Genomic DNA, 16,790 nt, shown 5'->3' with positions numbered 1-16,790 from the left:
AACCAAGATAATTTGCCATGGAGCTGAGTAATCCAGGTTCAATATTGTAACCGGAGATAGAGGATTTCTCCCAACTAATTTTTTGCCCAGAAGAGATTTTGAATAAGCTCAAAAGGACGCTTAAATTATGAATTTAGTTGAGGGAGCCATCACAGAAAAGAATAGTATCATCTGCATATTGGAGGAGGCTTATATTGAGAGCAGGGTCAGAAGAAATAGGAGTAAGCCATCCTGACGTTTTAGCAAGACGGACCATGGCAGCTAATTGTTCTCCAATGAGAGTGAATAGAAAGGGAGAAAGAGGGTCCCCCTGCCTGATTCCCCTGGAGCCATTAATATAACCACAGGGTTTGCCATTTACCAGAACAGAACAGGATACATTAGAGATACAACTTCTCATCCAGAATCTCCATCGGGTGGAGAAACCCATCTTATCAAGGATGTGGTCAACTAGCTTCCAATTGACTCTATCAAAGGCCTTTTCAAAGTCAAGCTTAATAACAACTCTTGGTTTGTTGTTTTGCGAGTTAATCCTTAGTATTGTTAAAGTTGTTAGTATCAAGGGTAATTTGGTTATTTTACATTGTTAGTTTTCCCCTCTAGGGTTAGGAGAGTATTCGTCTATTTAGAATCTATATATTAGGTTCAATTTTCAGGTTTATATGATGTGTATGCTAAGAGATATAAGTAATTGAGTCAAGAGGGGCATTTATGTCATTGTACTGTTTCCACTTAGGTGACCTATTTAATAAAAAGGGAGGGCGAATTTCGATCTCTGAGAAGTGTGCCACACTCTGCAGCACGTCTAGAATTTCTTTTCTCTCTAGTTTCTTCTCTCTTTCTTCTCTATTTTCCCAATTTCTACTATTCTGTACGTAGTATCAAAACAGTCAATCTGATTGTTGAGAGATCTTAGCAAGAATCTTCCACTTCTCAAGTCTGCAGATTCTCCAGGAGGGGATTTCACAAAATTTCTATTGTTTAAAGATAAAGGTAAGACCTTTTTCCTTTTTCTTGTGCCATAACCCTAGGGTTGATGGCTTGTGTTGTCTATGTAATAACTTTATGAAGTTTTTGTGGCCTTAGAAGGTCGTTTTCCTATCCCAATTCTGTGCTTGTACAAGTCTCCAGCCCTTATATACTAAGTGTGTCATCATTCTCAGGGCTGATATCAGCCCTAATTGACCTTTTCTAAAGCAGCTGCTATGCACATATCCTTGAGTGATCATACTGGTCTTGCAACCATTTCGGAATGGACCACCACCTTGCTCAACAGCTCCTTCGGACAGTGGATCTCAGTTTGGGGATTACTTGCGGAGCTTTGGTCGGAAGATACTTTCAGACACATTGCTGGGCTTTTCGGCAGATTGATTAAGATAGCAGAGGATACGAGCAGTATGGCTAGACTCGATATTGCTATTATGTTCATTGCTTCGATGAATTACCAAGAGAGTTTATCATTTTCAAAAGTCATCGTGGATGAGGACTTCTTTTGAATCAAAATCTTCTTCAGTGACATGTCCACGGAGGACTCTCCTGCACCTCCTCTCCTATGGGAGAGACGTCAGTCTCCGCCGATTCCGACAACCAGTATCGACCAAGTCGACCCAGTCAATCCAGCACATCGATGGCCACCTCAAACTCTTCAAACTCAAACCCCACCCTGTATCTGAGCCACTCTGCAACTCCAGTATTTCCAGCTGACTAACCTGCCATGTGTGCCAGTGTTCCTATCATCATGCCTACCACATCTCCCATCGCCACAGTCCCAATCACCTGCCCTATGTCAGTTTCTGTTCCCCTACACAAAACCTCCCGTGAACCTCCTTCCTTTCGAGACCTCTCTATTCAATTCCCCCCACCAACAACTGAACCAGTTGGCAGCACCACTTTATTACCCAATACTACCCAAACACCAAATTTCACCTGACATCTTGCCATAAATCTCCACCCAACTACCATATTGACAATCCCCTCTTTAACCATGCCTAGAGTGTTGACTCAGCCTCCTTGAGTTTGTGGCAAACCCAACCACTGGTAACCTAATCCTCAGCTCCCCCAAAAATTAACGCTTGCCATGCTATAAATCCCCTTCCAAATCAGAACATTGTCACCCCCAACCACGACATGGTCTCCCCTCCTAGCTCCCCCCCTCACTCTTCTCCAGCACAAAACTACAATTCAGATTCAGAACCTACTATGGGTGCTGGCCCCCTTATTCCCAACCCATCACCCCCAATTCTAGCAACATATCAACACTGTCGGAGGAGCCAAAATAGATCACCTCAACAGGGTGAATCCAGCGCTGCAGCTAGTTTACATGGGGATGCTGAAATTAACAGAATTCCTCTCCCTCCTCCAAACGACATGTCCCAGATGTTGGTTGTTGGGCTTCAAAATGAGTGCCACCGGTATGACGATGAAACTTAGCCAGGATGATGAGGATCATATATGGTGGCTACTTACTGGGAGATGAAAATTCTGAGAGAGTACAATAAATGATCATTGTCTCTTGGAACGTAAGGGGAGTTGGGTCTGTTCATAAATGGGCTATTATTTGCTGCTGTCTTGCGCAATTGAAATCATCAATTGTGATCCTTCAGGAGACAAAATGTCAAGCTGTGGATGACCTTCTCGTCAGGGACCTTTGGAACTGTCCCTCTCTCAATTGGACTGCTGTAGACGCAATTGGTCTCCTCATTATTTGGGATAGCTCACTGTTTGATGCTCTGGACATCTCGCCTAGGCGGTTTTCCATTGGAGTTCATTTCCCTGACCTTTCTTCCGGCAGTGATTGGTGTTTGGCCAGAGTATACGGCCCCACTAGATATCGGGGAGAGGTGGAGATTTGGGGAGGAACTCCTTGATCTCATTGATTTCTGGTCTTTCCATTGGCTTTTTACGGGGAACTTTAATGCCATCCGGTACTGCCATGAGAAGTCGCTGCCTGCTACCTCCATTACTTCTACCATACGGGGCCTCACTGATTTCATTGGGGGTTGTGCATTGGAGGAGACCCCTTTCCGGGAAATCATTTGTCCAATGGGCAACATTGCCCAATTATGTCCAAGCTTGACCGTTTTCTCGCTTCTCCAGATTGACTTCATCTGCATGAAAGCGTGAATGGGAGGGTTCTCAACAGGGTGGGATCTGATCATTGGTCTATCCATCTATCATCTTCCTTTGGTAGATGGGGGCCCTGTGTCCTTTAGATTTGAAAATGCGTGGTCGATGGAGCCAGAATATGACACTGTGCTAAAGGACTGGTGGTTCAATTTTGATCCTCATGACAGAATTGAATGGTTTCTCCCCCTTAAATTGAAGCTCCTCAAAGGAAAACTTAAGGAATGGTCCTCTTGTTATCGTCTCTAGCTGGGTGCTGACAAGATCTCCCTTCTTGCTCAGATTGTTGATTTGGACTCATTGGAAGAGCAAAGGTAACTCTCCGATTCTGAATTTTCAACTCATATTTCAATTTCAAATGACCTCATGAGTGGGTCCGAGGGAAACAAAGGGCTCATTTCAAATGGTTGACGGATGGAGATGCGAATACAAATTCTTTCACGCCATTGCATTGGCGAGAAGGAGATCTAACTGAATTACCTCCTTATGTATCAAAAACGAGGTAACTTTGGATAGGACCTCCATTACTAAGGAGTTGCTCAAGTTTTTCTCAGACCTCTACACTGAAGAATGTACAATTGGGCAAAAAATTCAGCAACTTCAATTCTCCAATATCTCTCCTACAACGGCTGCTTTTTTAGAGGGCCCTTTCTCTTATAGTGAGATTGAAAGGACCGTGCTAGGTTTGGCTTGCAATAAGGCTCTGGGGCCCGATGGCTTCAATGACGATTTCTACTATTGTGCTTGGCCGATTATTAAAAAGGATGTGTGTGCCATGGTGAGTGGATTCTACTTTCGGAGTATTACCTATCACAGTTTAGGTGCTTCTTTCATCGCCTTGACCTAAAAAGACCAATGTTGAGAAAACTTGTGTTTTTCGGCCCATTTGTCTTATTTCTAGTTCATACAAGATCATTGCAAGGCTGTTTGCTTAGCCGCTCCTTCCTATGGTGATTCATCATGGCCAGGCTGCTTTACTAAAGGAAGAAATATCCTTGACTCCACCATGGTGGCTCATGAGATCATTGACTATTTCAATCGTTCAAAGGAGCCTCATTTTGGTCTCAGGTTGGATTTGGAAAAAGCCTTTGACGGAGTTAATTGGTCTCACTTGGACGACTTGTTGGGACGTTTGGGTTTTGGGGATAGATGGAGATTCTGGATCAAGAGTTGTGCTTCCTTTGCCTCATAATCTCTCATTCTTAACGGATTAGTTTGTAGTTTCTTCAAAGGCTCAAGAGGCATTAGGCAAGGTGACCCCCTTTCCCTGCTTTTGTTCAACATCGTGGCCAAATTCCTCTCTTCAATGATTTTTTTGGCTAAAGAACTGGGATGGTTACCTCCGATCAGTCAGCATTCGGCTTTTGATATTCCTCTTCTGTAGTACGCGGACAATACTATTATTTTTGGGGTTGGTACTCTTGAAGAAATCAAAAGGATAAAGGCGGTGCTTGCATTATTTGAGCTGGCTTCGGGACAGAGAGTTAATTGGGGAAAGACTAATTTGCTGGGCTTCAATATTGACTCTGAGAATCTCTCGGTCAAGGCTAGTGAGCTAGTATGTTCAATTTCCTTTGTTCCTACTTCTTATCTTGGGCTCCCCTTAGTCACTGGGCGGCTATCCAAAAATCTTTGGACTCCTCTAGTTGGGAAATTGGAATTGTGGCTTGTCACATGGAAAAGACGTCTTCTTAGGAAGGTAGGGAGACTTATCCTCCTCAAGTCTTGTATTGTGGGTATTCCTAATTACTTCTAATCCTTCTTGCCTTGTCCTACTTCCATCTACCAGCATTTGGAAAAAAATCAAAAGCACATGCTATGGAGAGGTTCAAGTGCTGATTTCAAGTATCATCTGGAAAATTGGATGGATGTTTGTCGTCCCAAGTCTCTTGGTGGGTTGGTATTCGTCTCACTAAAGATATGAACAGTGCTCTTTTGCTAAAATGGAATTGAAGGTTCAATTCCAGCGCCCCCAACTTATGGAAGAACATGGTAGCTTGGTTGGTCCGATCCTCGGTGGACCTTAGGGTAGAAGAAGGACATTGTCACCAATTTGGAGATCCATCTATTTACTTCCCCTGATCTTTCGCTCGGGTATTGGATATTATGTGGGAAATGGCCATTCTGTAAAATTCTGGGACGACTGGTGGATCGAGGACGAGCCTTTGAGAAGTTCTTTTGATGCTCTTGCTCTCGTCTTCTCAGATCGATACCTCTGCACATGATGCTCATAGCAATGGTAGTTGGAACCTCTAGATTTGGCATGAGCTTTTAGTCTCTAAGGATTTGGATGCTAGCGGCCTTTTGGGGACTATTCAGATGGTCAGACTCCGCCCTCATATTCTTGATAGGCTGATTTGGTGGCCTGATAAGGGAGGTTCATTTTTGGTTTCTTCAACTCATCTTTTCATCAGAGGTTGGTTCCACCCATTCACTGTGCATGACGTGGCTTTCTGTTGGAAACAATGTGCCCCTCTAAAGTTAAATTCTTCATGTGGAGTGCTTGTCAACAAGATCCTTACTGCGGATAATCTCTAGCGACATGGTCTCCTCTCAATGGACCCCCTCTGCCCCCTTTGTGGATTGGAGGAAGAAACAGTTTGTCACCTCCTTTTTTTTTTTTTTTTTTTAAATGTTGATAATTTTATTTCAAAGAAAGAGAAGATACATCAAGGGAGACCTTCCCTAACAACAAGAGATTGAAGAGGGGGGGGGGGGGGGGGGGGGGGGGGATGAGGTGGAGCACCATCCGATGACAATCTTGGAGTCTCCCTCCACGATAAGGGAACCATTGAAGAGATTTTGAAAAATTCGCAAGCCGTGAAGGAGACCGGTGTGTTCAGTAGTGGTTGAGTCAGCAATTTCAAGAGGGCTAGAGTAAGAGAGGATGGTAGTGCCCCTTGGATAAAAAATCACCCCACCAAACCTAGCCAAACCCGGGTTCCCAAAGGCGCTACCATCAAAGTTTAGTTTATAATATCTGGAGGGAGGAGGCTCCCTAACAGCAACTTGGCGGGGGGCAGTGGTGACAGACATCTGAGCGATAATCTTCCAATTGGTGCAGACCGGGGCACAAGAGAGGCAAGCAAACTCTTTCTGGGTGCGAATCCAGGTAGATATGAACCCGGCGGCAGTGAAGGAAACCTCAGCAGCAGAGCGGAAAGTACAGTCAAACCGTCTGGAGTTCCTTTCCTTCCAGAGGAATGAAAGCAATGCAGGTAGCCAACAGAAGCTTAGAAACGACACATGGTGCTCAGGTCAAGCGGGATGCAGAAGATGAGTCCCATGTTGTCAATCATGTAGGTCCAAACCTTCCAGGCGAAGCACAGTGAAGGAGGAGGTGATTCACAGTTTCAGCCGCCGTCCCACAGAAGATGGGAACCTCCTCCTTCTATGTTCTTTTTCATGGCAGGTTTGCTCCTTGGTGCTATGCTGCATTGGCCTTAAGTTTTGCCTGCCCGAGGATTTGATCGCTGCCAGCCAGATGCTTTTGAGCACTTATCTGCTGGGGCTAGGAAAAATTCTGATGTCTGCCTATGTGGCTTTTATTTCGTGGGGCCTCTGGATCAAAAGGAATTTCAGGCGCTTCAAAGAAAAATTTGAAGTAGTTGATCGAGTTGTTGACACTATTGCGGGGCACATCTCCTCTTGGTTGCGTACTAAGAAGGCTTTCTCTCCGTTCTGTGGGTCGACTATTCGGGACAATTGGTCGTTTTTGGCTCAACTTCAGACCCCCTCACGCCCCTCCTCCATCCAAGAGTGGCCGCCTCCTCAACCCGGATTTCTCAAGCTTAATTTTGATGGTTCTTCGCTCGGGAATCTAGGGATTGAGGGATTTAGAAGTGTCATTTGGGACTCCTATGGGATTCAAATCATATCCTTTGTTGGCCCCCTTGGAATTGCTGATTCGACGACGACCGAACTTTTTGGTCTTCTCCATGCCCTCCTCGTTTTTCGTGATCATTGCCATGGCCCTCTTCAGATTGAAGGGGACTCCAAAGTTGTGATTGGCTGGTGTGCACATGCCTCCGCTTCCCCATGACACCAGTGGGATATGTTCTTTGAAATTATGGATTTTGTTTCTTTTTTTTATTGTACTTGGTCTCACATTCTGATATCTGCTAATTATGTTGCTGATGCCCTTGCTAAGCATGGTACTTCTCTCTCCTCTGTTGTTGTTTTGGATTCGATCTCTTGAGCTTTTGTAGCCTTTAGGCTTTGCCTTTGTTAACAATATCATCTTTCTCAAAGAAAAAGGTTTTCCCTCTAATGTGTTCTTCTAATTATTATATTCATTGCAGCATCATTTCAAAAATATATATATATATATTATATTCATTGGGTTCAATTTTTAAGCTTATTGATGTGTATGCTAGGTGATATAAGTAATTGAGTCCAGAGGGGCATCTAGGTTTTCACTTACATGGCCTACTTAATGAAAAGGGAGGTTGAATTTTGACCTCTGAGAAGTGTGCCACATTCTGCAGCACTTCTGGAATTCCTTTTCTCTCTTGTTTCTTCTCTCTTTGATCTCTATTTTCCCAACTTCTCTTATTTTAACAAGTATGATATAGAAAAAAAAAGATATACACCATATATATGATATTATTGTCCTTCTATATGTCGATCTATGAGCTACAATGTGGGCAAGCAAATCACAGCTAGATGAGTTCCATGACATTTCAGGATCCAATTGGGTTGGTGGTGGGGGTCCCCCCAACTTTATGCAACCCAACATTGAACAACTCACAGTCCGACATTATTAAAGGGACATAATGTCACTTCTATGAAGGCATTTATGCCTTTCTACTTCATGGTTAGAGTTAATTGATAGAATTTAATGGCAAGGATATGTAGATTTAATTTGAAATTCAGGGGTATATAGATTCTCTAGAGAGGTACGGTTGGTTCAGCATATTGTTGTGGTGAAATTCCTTTCCCCTAGATATGGATTGATTTTTTTATTTTTTATTTTTCTATTGTAGAGCTCAGTTTGTTGCCCTTCATTATATTTCTGTATATTCTTCTCTCTTCATCAATTCTTCATTTCAAAATAAAAAATCAGGGGCATATAGGTAGTTTTACCTATTTCATGGCTATGTAGGTAATCAACATCTAAGTATTTCTAGCATTCTATATAATTAATAATTATTACTTCAGCTGCATCAGGTCAATACACTGAGAAAAAGTACAGGAGATAATGTTTTCAGTAAGAAGTCTGATATAGTACAAGTGTACAAAAACTGTTATAGTCTACACTCTTCTTCCTCTTCGAGGAGATGCATCCAAAAAGACATATACAGACATTGTTAAGATGTAGACTGTAATGGAATCCAAAAGTAGTTTAAAATGGACATAATGCACCACTACAGATGAATGAAAAGTGCTCTTTGTACTCATCAAGAGCAACCTACTATACAGCCAGGCAGAATATTGAATTAATTATTCTGATATAAATCTTGTCTTATATGTCTGTGGCAGTTGTTATTCTACCTGTTTTGAGAACTATTGTATCCTTAGCTCGTCCTTCAAGAACAAGCACCCCCCCAACACGACGACTACGTCCTGTTGAATTACTTGGAGCAATCCAACCTATATCACCAGTATTCAGCCAGCCATCGTCATCCAGTATTGCATTTGTTGCAGATGGGTTCTACTCCAATAAATAAAAACTCATATCAGCAAAGGATCTTTTTTTTTTTTGATAAAACAGCAAAGGATCTTTTGATCATTAAAAATACTAGATATATATAAAAAAAAACATTAGAGGTTTAACTAGACATGAATACAGATATACATGACACATGAACATATCAACAGATGAAAGTGGACACTTTTCTTAAAGAAAATGCAACTTCAATCAAACATGCAAATTACTCAAAAGCATATAGATCAAACAGCATATCTGTTTTCCTTGGTACAAATGGTAACCTACAGATTATCATGCACAATGCTAGCCAGCCATCCTTTTGTTATAGTACATGATCCTCTCTTTTTTTCTTCTTTAAATAGTGATAACTTTTTTCATGCCAACTTATCTTTCAAAAGAGGGAAGGAAATCATTCCCGACAAGGTGTTGCTGAGAAACACCATCTTCAACTAGCTAATCAGAAAACGAATTTTCTAATTGTGAAATTGGGTCCAAGGCCTATCCCAAAATGACTAGCCAACTTAGGAAACCTCTTTTAATAAATTCAAAATCTTTGAATTCAGGACTATTCCTTAACGCTCCCCCTACATGTAGGCCCTCTTTTGTGGTTCTACATGTGGATAATTTGGGTGAAGGCCCACATATGAGTATGTGCTCTGATACCATGTGAAATTGGGTCCAAGGCCTATCCCAAAATGATTAGCCAACTTAGGAAGCCTCTTTTAATAAACTCAAGATCTTTGTATTCACTAATCCATGTGGGACTATTCCTTAACATTGATCAAAGAGTATGTCTCAATGAGATAGTCTTAACCCAATGTGACAGAGACAATTTCATCAAACATACCCCCAAACTTCTGAGAAGTAAAGCAAGCTTTGTGAACTATGAGATTACTGTTTTATGATCCTCTACTTTCATACAGAACAAAAATTGCTTTTGTGCAAATGAAAACTGTAGAGATCAAAAAACATGCCATACTTTTCTTCTTGACATGTATTTAATTTATAAATGGTAATATGGATTTGTTCTGAAATATATGGTAGTAAAATTGGATCTTACATAACACAAGCAAAATACTTGGTATAAATGATTGAGTGTAAAAGGCTTAGCCACCTGGCTTCCACATTATAAATGCATTTCAAAAGGCTCAGACATCACAATGATGAGAGGGCCGAAAACCTCTGTAACAAATAAACAAAATTTATTTAACTGCCTCTTAGAGTACTCAAAAATCCTAATGTACAAAGTGCAGATTGCACTTATAAAGTACCAAGCAATGCTAAAAGAAAATACTTACCTTGTAATAGCCCTTCATCACTTGTGGGCCCCGAACTTTGACAATGCCCTTTGAACCATCAGGAAGAAGTTCACCAGTTTCTGGATTTGTAACTTTTATTTCTGTATGCCGAAGTGGATGACCCACTGATCCAATAACCTTGATGATTTTATTTGTGAAACTAAGTCATATATCAATCTTAAAGTTAACACAATGAGATCAAATCAGCAGAAAGATTGGGCTATTTTAAATGTTTCACATAGAAAAATCACATAATCATTATTTTGGACATGGTAGGGAAACCAGTAGCATGCAAAAGGTCAACATAGAATAATTCCGGAGTCACCAATTGGTTGATGAAACCAAATAATTAAGAAATGCTCCTTACATTGCTGAAAGGTCGTCGAGCAGCAACTACAGGGGATGACTCAGTCAGGCCATACCCGTTTTGCACCATCACACCAATTGCCTACAAGCATTAGGACTAAGCATATATTAGACAGCAATAGAAACTTTAAAAAAAAAAAAAAATCTAAAACTAGTGGTCTTTGGGATGGCCAACTAATTGAGTTCTTAATTCCATTTTCATCCAAGAAAGAGGAATCTTATTCTAATCATTGAAGGAAGACCATTCAATTAGAAACTCACAGCCATCAACAAAAGGTTTGTCCAGTTTTTTTGGTTAGAAAAATATGAGCGGACAGGGCTGATTTGGAGGGAGCTTCTTCATTATGGAAGCTGACAAAGCCATCATTATGTAGTAAGATATATCATCCTACACATTAAAAAAATTGTAAAATAATATATATCTAACCTCAAAAAACCGATCAATGTGTGAAGGCAGACTTCCGCCACCACTTATACCAGCCTGTGAAAAATCATCAGAACTTGACACTGAGTCCCATTGATATAGAAAATTCAGAGCTTCAAAGAGACACTAAGCAGTCAAGAATTACTAAATTCTAATGTTACCAAGTAAAATAACTTCAAGGTTAATATCGTTCTAGTTTTGTTCTGCACTTTTCAGTCTGTTTCTATTTAGGCAACATTAAGGGCCCTCTCCATGACTAAAGACTTATGCCCATAAATAAATCCATCTTGGTGGAAAGGGATCCAGCAAGCATCATTAGTTGGGCTTTGGAAAAAAATCTCCCCTTGGAGCTTCCTTCAGAATTTTAATGAGATAAAGGATATTTCTGCTCCCCTTCACCATCATTTGGATGCTAACTCCTCTAAAATCCAATTGCCTTGCAAATTCCTTGGCTAGGAGTCATGCCTCCAGACAACATTTTGTGTGTTCTCGATTGATATTGTTTAAATACCAGTTCGGGTTATTTTGGTCATTTCTCCTATTAGTCTTTGGAAAGGTAAATGTTCTTGCACTTCTCATCCCATATCAAAATATGTGTCTTTTGATTTCTTGTCCCCATCCTTTAAATCCTTTGCCATGTCCTTGTCTACTTCCACTATTCCTCGTTTAATGCAGAATGACTTGTGTTCTCTTTTAGTGGAAACGGGCTATGGATGATGAAATGAGTGCTGTAATGTCTAGTGATCCACCAGTAAGGGCAGCTATTATGTGATGTCGTTAGGTTTATACTATAAAATATAATGTTGATGGCTCTATTGAATGGCACAAGGCAAGGCTGATGATAAAGGGATATAGCACAACCCTTCGGTGTTGATGTTTTTGAGACATTCACACCTGTGGCCAGACTTACATCTATACATACCTTGGTCTTTGTGGCTGTTAATAGAGGATGACCTCTCTTTTAGCTTGATGTTGATGTGAAGCACGCCTTCTTGTATGGTGATTTATATGAGGAAGTCTAAATGGAGCAACCTCCTGGGTATGTTGCTCAGGGAGAGACAGGAAAGGTATGTAAGTTATAGAAGGTTATTTATGGACAAACAAGTTTGTGAGCATGGTTCGAGAAGTTTAGTACAATAGTGATGCAGTTTGGTTTCTACAAAAGTCATTGTGACCATTCTATGTTCCTACTGAAAAGGAAGACTAGTGTGGTTATCTTGGTGGTCTGTAGATGATATTGTACTATTTGGGGGTGATTTTGAAGGCATTACAAAAGTTAAAAAGTACTTGGCCACACATTTTTGGACAAAAGATTTGAGCCCTCTAAAGTACTTCCTCGATATTAAAGTTGCTCAGTGAATGGGGTATTATTCTCTCTCAGAGAAAATATGTATTAGATATATTGCAAGAATATGATCTGTTAGGTGCTAAACTTGTAGACACTTATGGAAATCAACTATAATCTCCATGACACACAAAGTTCTACTCTCAAGATAGAACGCGGTACAAATGCTTGATAGGTAAATTGATTTATGCTATAGTTACCACGCCAGATATATTCTTTGATGTGGGAGTTGTGAGCCAATTCATGGAAGATTCTCAGAAAGTGCATTTCAAAGCTATCCAGATGATTTTAAAGCATTTGAAGGGTGCACCTGGAAAAGGTCTATTGTATACTCAACATGAAAAAATTGATGTGCTTGGATATTCTAATGTAGATTATGATAGGTGTAAGATGGATATATGTTCTATATTAGGCTACTATTGCTTTGTTGGAGGTAACCTGGTAAGCTGGAAAAGTAAGAAACAAGTAGTGGCTAGGTCGAGTGCAGAGGCTGAGTATAGAGCAATGGCTCACACGGTTAGTGAACTTATGTGGATTAAGTTTATTCTTCTTGAATTTGGTATCTATATACCAAAACTTATGGTTGTAAAGAGTGATAATAAGATTGTCATCTTCATTGCAAGCAACCTTGTATTCCACGAGAGAACAAAACATATAGAGGTTGATTGTCATTTTATTAGAGATGCAGTTATGCAAAGGAAGGTGGTAACTCCATATATGAAATCTTTAGACCAGTTGGGAGATGTATTTACCAAGCCTTTGGGAAGACGTGAACATGTGTCCTTCTATGACAAGCTAGGTTTGTTCAATACATCTACTCTCCAACTTGAGGGGGAGTGTTAAAATGCCAGCTTAGGGGTATTTTGGTTATTTCTCCTATTATATTTTATCCTAGCTTATGTCTATTAGATAGATAATGTTTTTATATTCCTATGTTTCAAGTCTCATTCAAAACAGGGGTGATTTTAGGAGATATACGAAAATTTGTATCTAGGGGCTTTTCTAGAATAAAAGAATGAAGTGTGTGCCTTTCTAGCATGAACTTCAATGCAGCCAAGGCTGGTCTCACTCCTCTCCTTTTTCACTCTTTTTTCTCTCATTTTCTCCCTCAAATCTCTTTTTTTCAGAAAAAAAACTCATTCACTGAGCTCCAAAAAAAAATACCGCTTTGCACATTTGGGTGTACGATATGGTCATTAACTGAATTTACATCTCACTGCCATAGAAAGTGCTTTCTGAACCACAAAATGTAAATTACTTGATACAAAGTATACGATTTCAGGAACATTACAAAACTACAGAATAAAATAATACCTTCAATATTCCAATTGCTGAATGAATTTTGCGATAAATAATTTTTGTTGCCAATATATGGAGTGGCCATAATATTGCACAAATTACTCTTGCCAACAACCACTCAAATGCAGCAAGGAGTGGTGGATATTTCATCTGTACTTTAGTGAGGGATTTTCCCTAGATACAAAATTCAAGTCAGTTAAGGAAATAAATTCAAATAAAAGATTGGTCTATATATAAAGATCATGAGTTACTTAAAGGTACACATTCAGTCTAATGATATATATTGAGGAATCTTGCACTCATATAGTTCATTAGATGCAGATCTTCATCTTTTTCACCTAAATGACGCAACAAGCAGTCAATTATATCCAAAAATAAGAATAAATAGCATTTGAACCTCATAAACTCTCTTCCACTCCATGAATAACAAGCTCGCCTTGATTAAAGTAAGTGCAATAAACTTTCGAAGGATAGGGCCTGTAGAAATCTGCTTCTGGATTCCACTACAAAAAAAAAAAAAATGGTATGCAGAATTATGTACTGTCATGATAGACCATGGACTATTAGATAACTAAACTAATTGTTAAATTTATTGAAGAATTGGATGGTGAAGGATAAGAATTATGTTGGAAGTGTTTCTAGATAGGCGTTCTAAGTCAACTAGCTTTAGGCATCCTAATAACTTTTGTGTTTCTGCGTATTTGCAAACTTCTTTTGTACTCAAACTCTTAATAAAGTGGCTATAAACGCAGGTCAATTGATGCCTGAGAGATCCAACCTGACAGATTCTTTTCTTTCCCAAGTTCTCTATCTTTCATTTTGACTTTCAGATTCTAACATGGAATCAGAGCATCAAACATGGGATGGAAAAAGAAATAAGAAAAAAAAAAAGAGAAAAAGAAGAAAGAAGAATATGAAGAAGATGAGGAAGGAAAAAAAACAAGAAGATGATGACGATGATGATCTGGTTTCTGCTCCTACCCACACTTGTTTGTTAACCATGTATGTCAATACATTGTCTATTTCTATTTTCCCCCCACCTAGTCCTAAATACTAATCTATGTGGTATGTGTCTCTAATAGTCGAAAGTCATCATTGGCATTTGTTGCAAGTCAGTTTTACTTATTTATTATTTTTTACCTACTACTTTCTGGACTAGTTTCAATCAGCAGGAAGTCCAACTTGAACCTGATCAATTATCAGGGTCATTTCTTAGGTTCAAATCAGTCAGAAAAACCAGATTAACCTTTTCCACTGCTTAATCAATTTTGAAACCATCTAATTGAATTCCTAGAAAATTAGTTGGATTAAATTACAGTGTTCAAAAGGTATATTCAGTTAGAGAATGATTTTATGCCATACACTTGTGACAAAACCCTTTTTTTTTTTTTATGAAATGTGATTTTATTAAGAGAACAAAAAACGAGGAGCTAACTCTTGACAACAAGAGATTCCAAGGAAGTGACAAAACCGTTAGTAACCATATTTCTCCGTTTATTAAAGACACATTTGACTCTCTACTCCAAAATTCCAAAATTTAATGCAAATTCAATTGGATTTTGCTTTCTTCTTTCTATATTATTTTTTCCTAACAAATATGTTTATATATAAACATCTAATATATTGCAAATTTTTAAAATTTTAGAGGAGATGGAGAGAGAGAAGATTTGAGAGAGGTTGAATACAGGGTTCTGCAGCAAAGAGAGAGGCTTAAATTACGGGTTTTTGTTTCATCCCTAACCCCTTTGTTACTCACTAAACTAAAACATGAAACCAGATTACAGAAACACCCTCCTCACTTATTATATATTCCTAGAAACTCCAAACCCTGTGAGACAGTTTGCTAGAGCCTGAGTCCGCTAATCTAACATATGGTGTTGAAATCTTTGCACTCATGATAACATCCCTGATCAAATGGCAATTAATATCTATATGTTTCGTTCACTTATAGAAAACAGGATTGTTTATAATGAATATTGCAGATTGATTATCACATCCAATCACAATTCAGTTCCTTTATTCTAAATTCAAATTCTGCCATTAGAGACTTAACTCCACTTGAATTCGCAAGTTGTAAGTGCCATATCCCAATATCATGCTTCAGTTTGAACCTTGACTATTGTTTCTTTTTTCACTTCTCAGGTGACCAGGTTTGCTCCATCATAAAGTGCAATACCCACTGGTTGACCTTCTATCTAGTCTCGACCCAAACATAATCTGCATTAGAAAGACTTTCAACCTCAAGGAGCCCAATCTAGAAGAGCTCTTTCAAGTCCCTCTCCTTCCTCAACCTGCATTAGCTTCAACGGGAGGTAAAGTTCATATTTTTTCTACTGCAGAGACTACCAAGTTAGTGTTTTTCCCTTTCTTGTTCCCTAACCAGTTGGTTTAATAGCTTGTACTGCTGCCTGAGGTACTGGTAAAGGATGTGTGCCCCTCAAGAGGGTTGTTGAAGTAGCCTAAACGGTTTTGGCTGGACTAGCAACCTTATTTTGATTTTTTGGTGTTTTGCCTGTCTGCCACTTCAAGTAATCACTGCATGAACAGAAAGTTTTTTTTTTTTTTTTTGAAATGTGGTGTATAAACTATTAAAAGATGGAGTAAAGTACAAACAAACCTAGCTAGGCAGGCGTTCCTCCATAACAAGGTGTTGGAGCGAAATACCCAACTTAGCATGAATGTCTGCCAAATGATTGGCAGAACAAAGAATGTGCTTCCAATTATAATTTAAAGAGGAAATTAAATAAAAAATCTCTGAATACATATCCCAATGACGCCATGGAGGTCTGATAGACTTTGCACACCAGTTAATGACCGTCTTTGAGTCCCATTCGATGCAGAGGGGGCCCATCAGCCGGCTTGTAAAGACTTGAATTCCGTTAAGCAATCCAGAGAATTCTGTTGTGGTGGAATCGGAGACTCCAAGTGGCCTAGCGAAGGAGAAGAGGAGACAACCGTTAGCATCATGGATAACTCCTCCATAGCCCGCAGGGACCGGGCAGCCAAGGGCGCTCTCATTGAAGTTTAGCTTGAAGTGACCCGATGGTGGAGGGGCCCAAATAACCATTATCGAGGAGCGGGAAGGTTGAGACAGCCCAACAAATAGCTGCCAGTTTCCTCTAAGATTGGAGCTGCTAAAACTTCTGAATTCTTTTCGGGTCAGTAGCCAAGTTGTTACGTGGCCAGTAATGTTATCAATCAATATTTCAAAAGGGGAAGATTTAAAATTGAATTTTCTCTTGTTTCTTTCCTTCCATAATTCCCATAGGATATGCCCTATGCAAC

General features: G+C 39.7%; 1 protein-coding gene across 3 annotated transcripts in view; it reads right to left on the bottom strand.

Annotated features, from left to right (window-relative positions):
- The window catches only part of LOC137952278 (probable acyl-activating enzyme 16, chloroplastic), a 54,397-nt gene that overhangs the window by 6,757 nt on the left and 30,850 nt on the right, over positions 1-16,790 (bottom strand). For all 3 annotated transcript variants that reach the window (XM_068799399.1, XM_068799407.1, XM_068799415.1), the window contains exons 10-15: positions 13,903-14,008; positions 13,521-13,679; positions 10,865-10,918; positions 10,439-10,519; positions 10,072-10,209; positions 8,617-8,776 (exon numbers count right to left, since the gene is read on the bottom strand). In XM_068799399.1, the coding sequence (XP_068655500.1) occupies positions 8,617-8,776; positions 10,072-10,209; positions 10,439-10,519; positions 10,865-10,918; positions 13,521-13,679; positions 13,903-14,008 (698 nt within the window). The remainder of the gene's footprint in view (positions 1-8,616; positions 8,777-10,071; positions 10,210-10,438; positions 10,520-10,864; positions 10,919-13,520; positions 13,680-13,902; positions 14,009-16,790) is intronic.

Source organism: Aristolochia californica, unplaced genomic scaffold (assembly GCF_029961685.1).
Source record: "Aristolochia californica isolate CCGP_79_NKW_82.1479 unplaced genomic scaffold, dmAriCali1.0.hap1 SCAF_1, whole genome shotgun sequence".
In the NCBI taxonomy this organism is placed as follows: Eukaryota; Viridiplantae; Streptophyta; class Magnoliopsida; order Piperales; family Aristolochiaceae; genus Aristolochia; species Aristolochia californica.
Note: the sequence above shows the minus strand (reverse complement) of the source record. Positions and strands in the feature narration are given on the sequence as shown.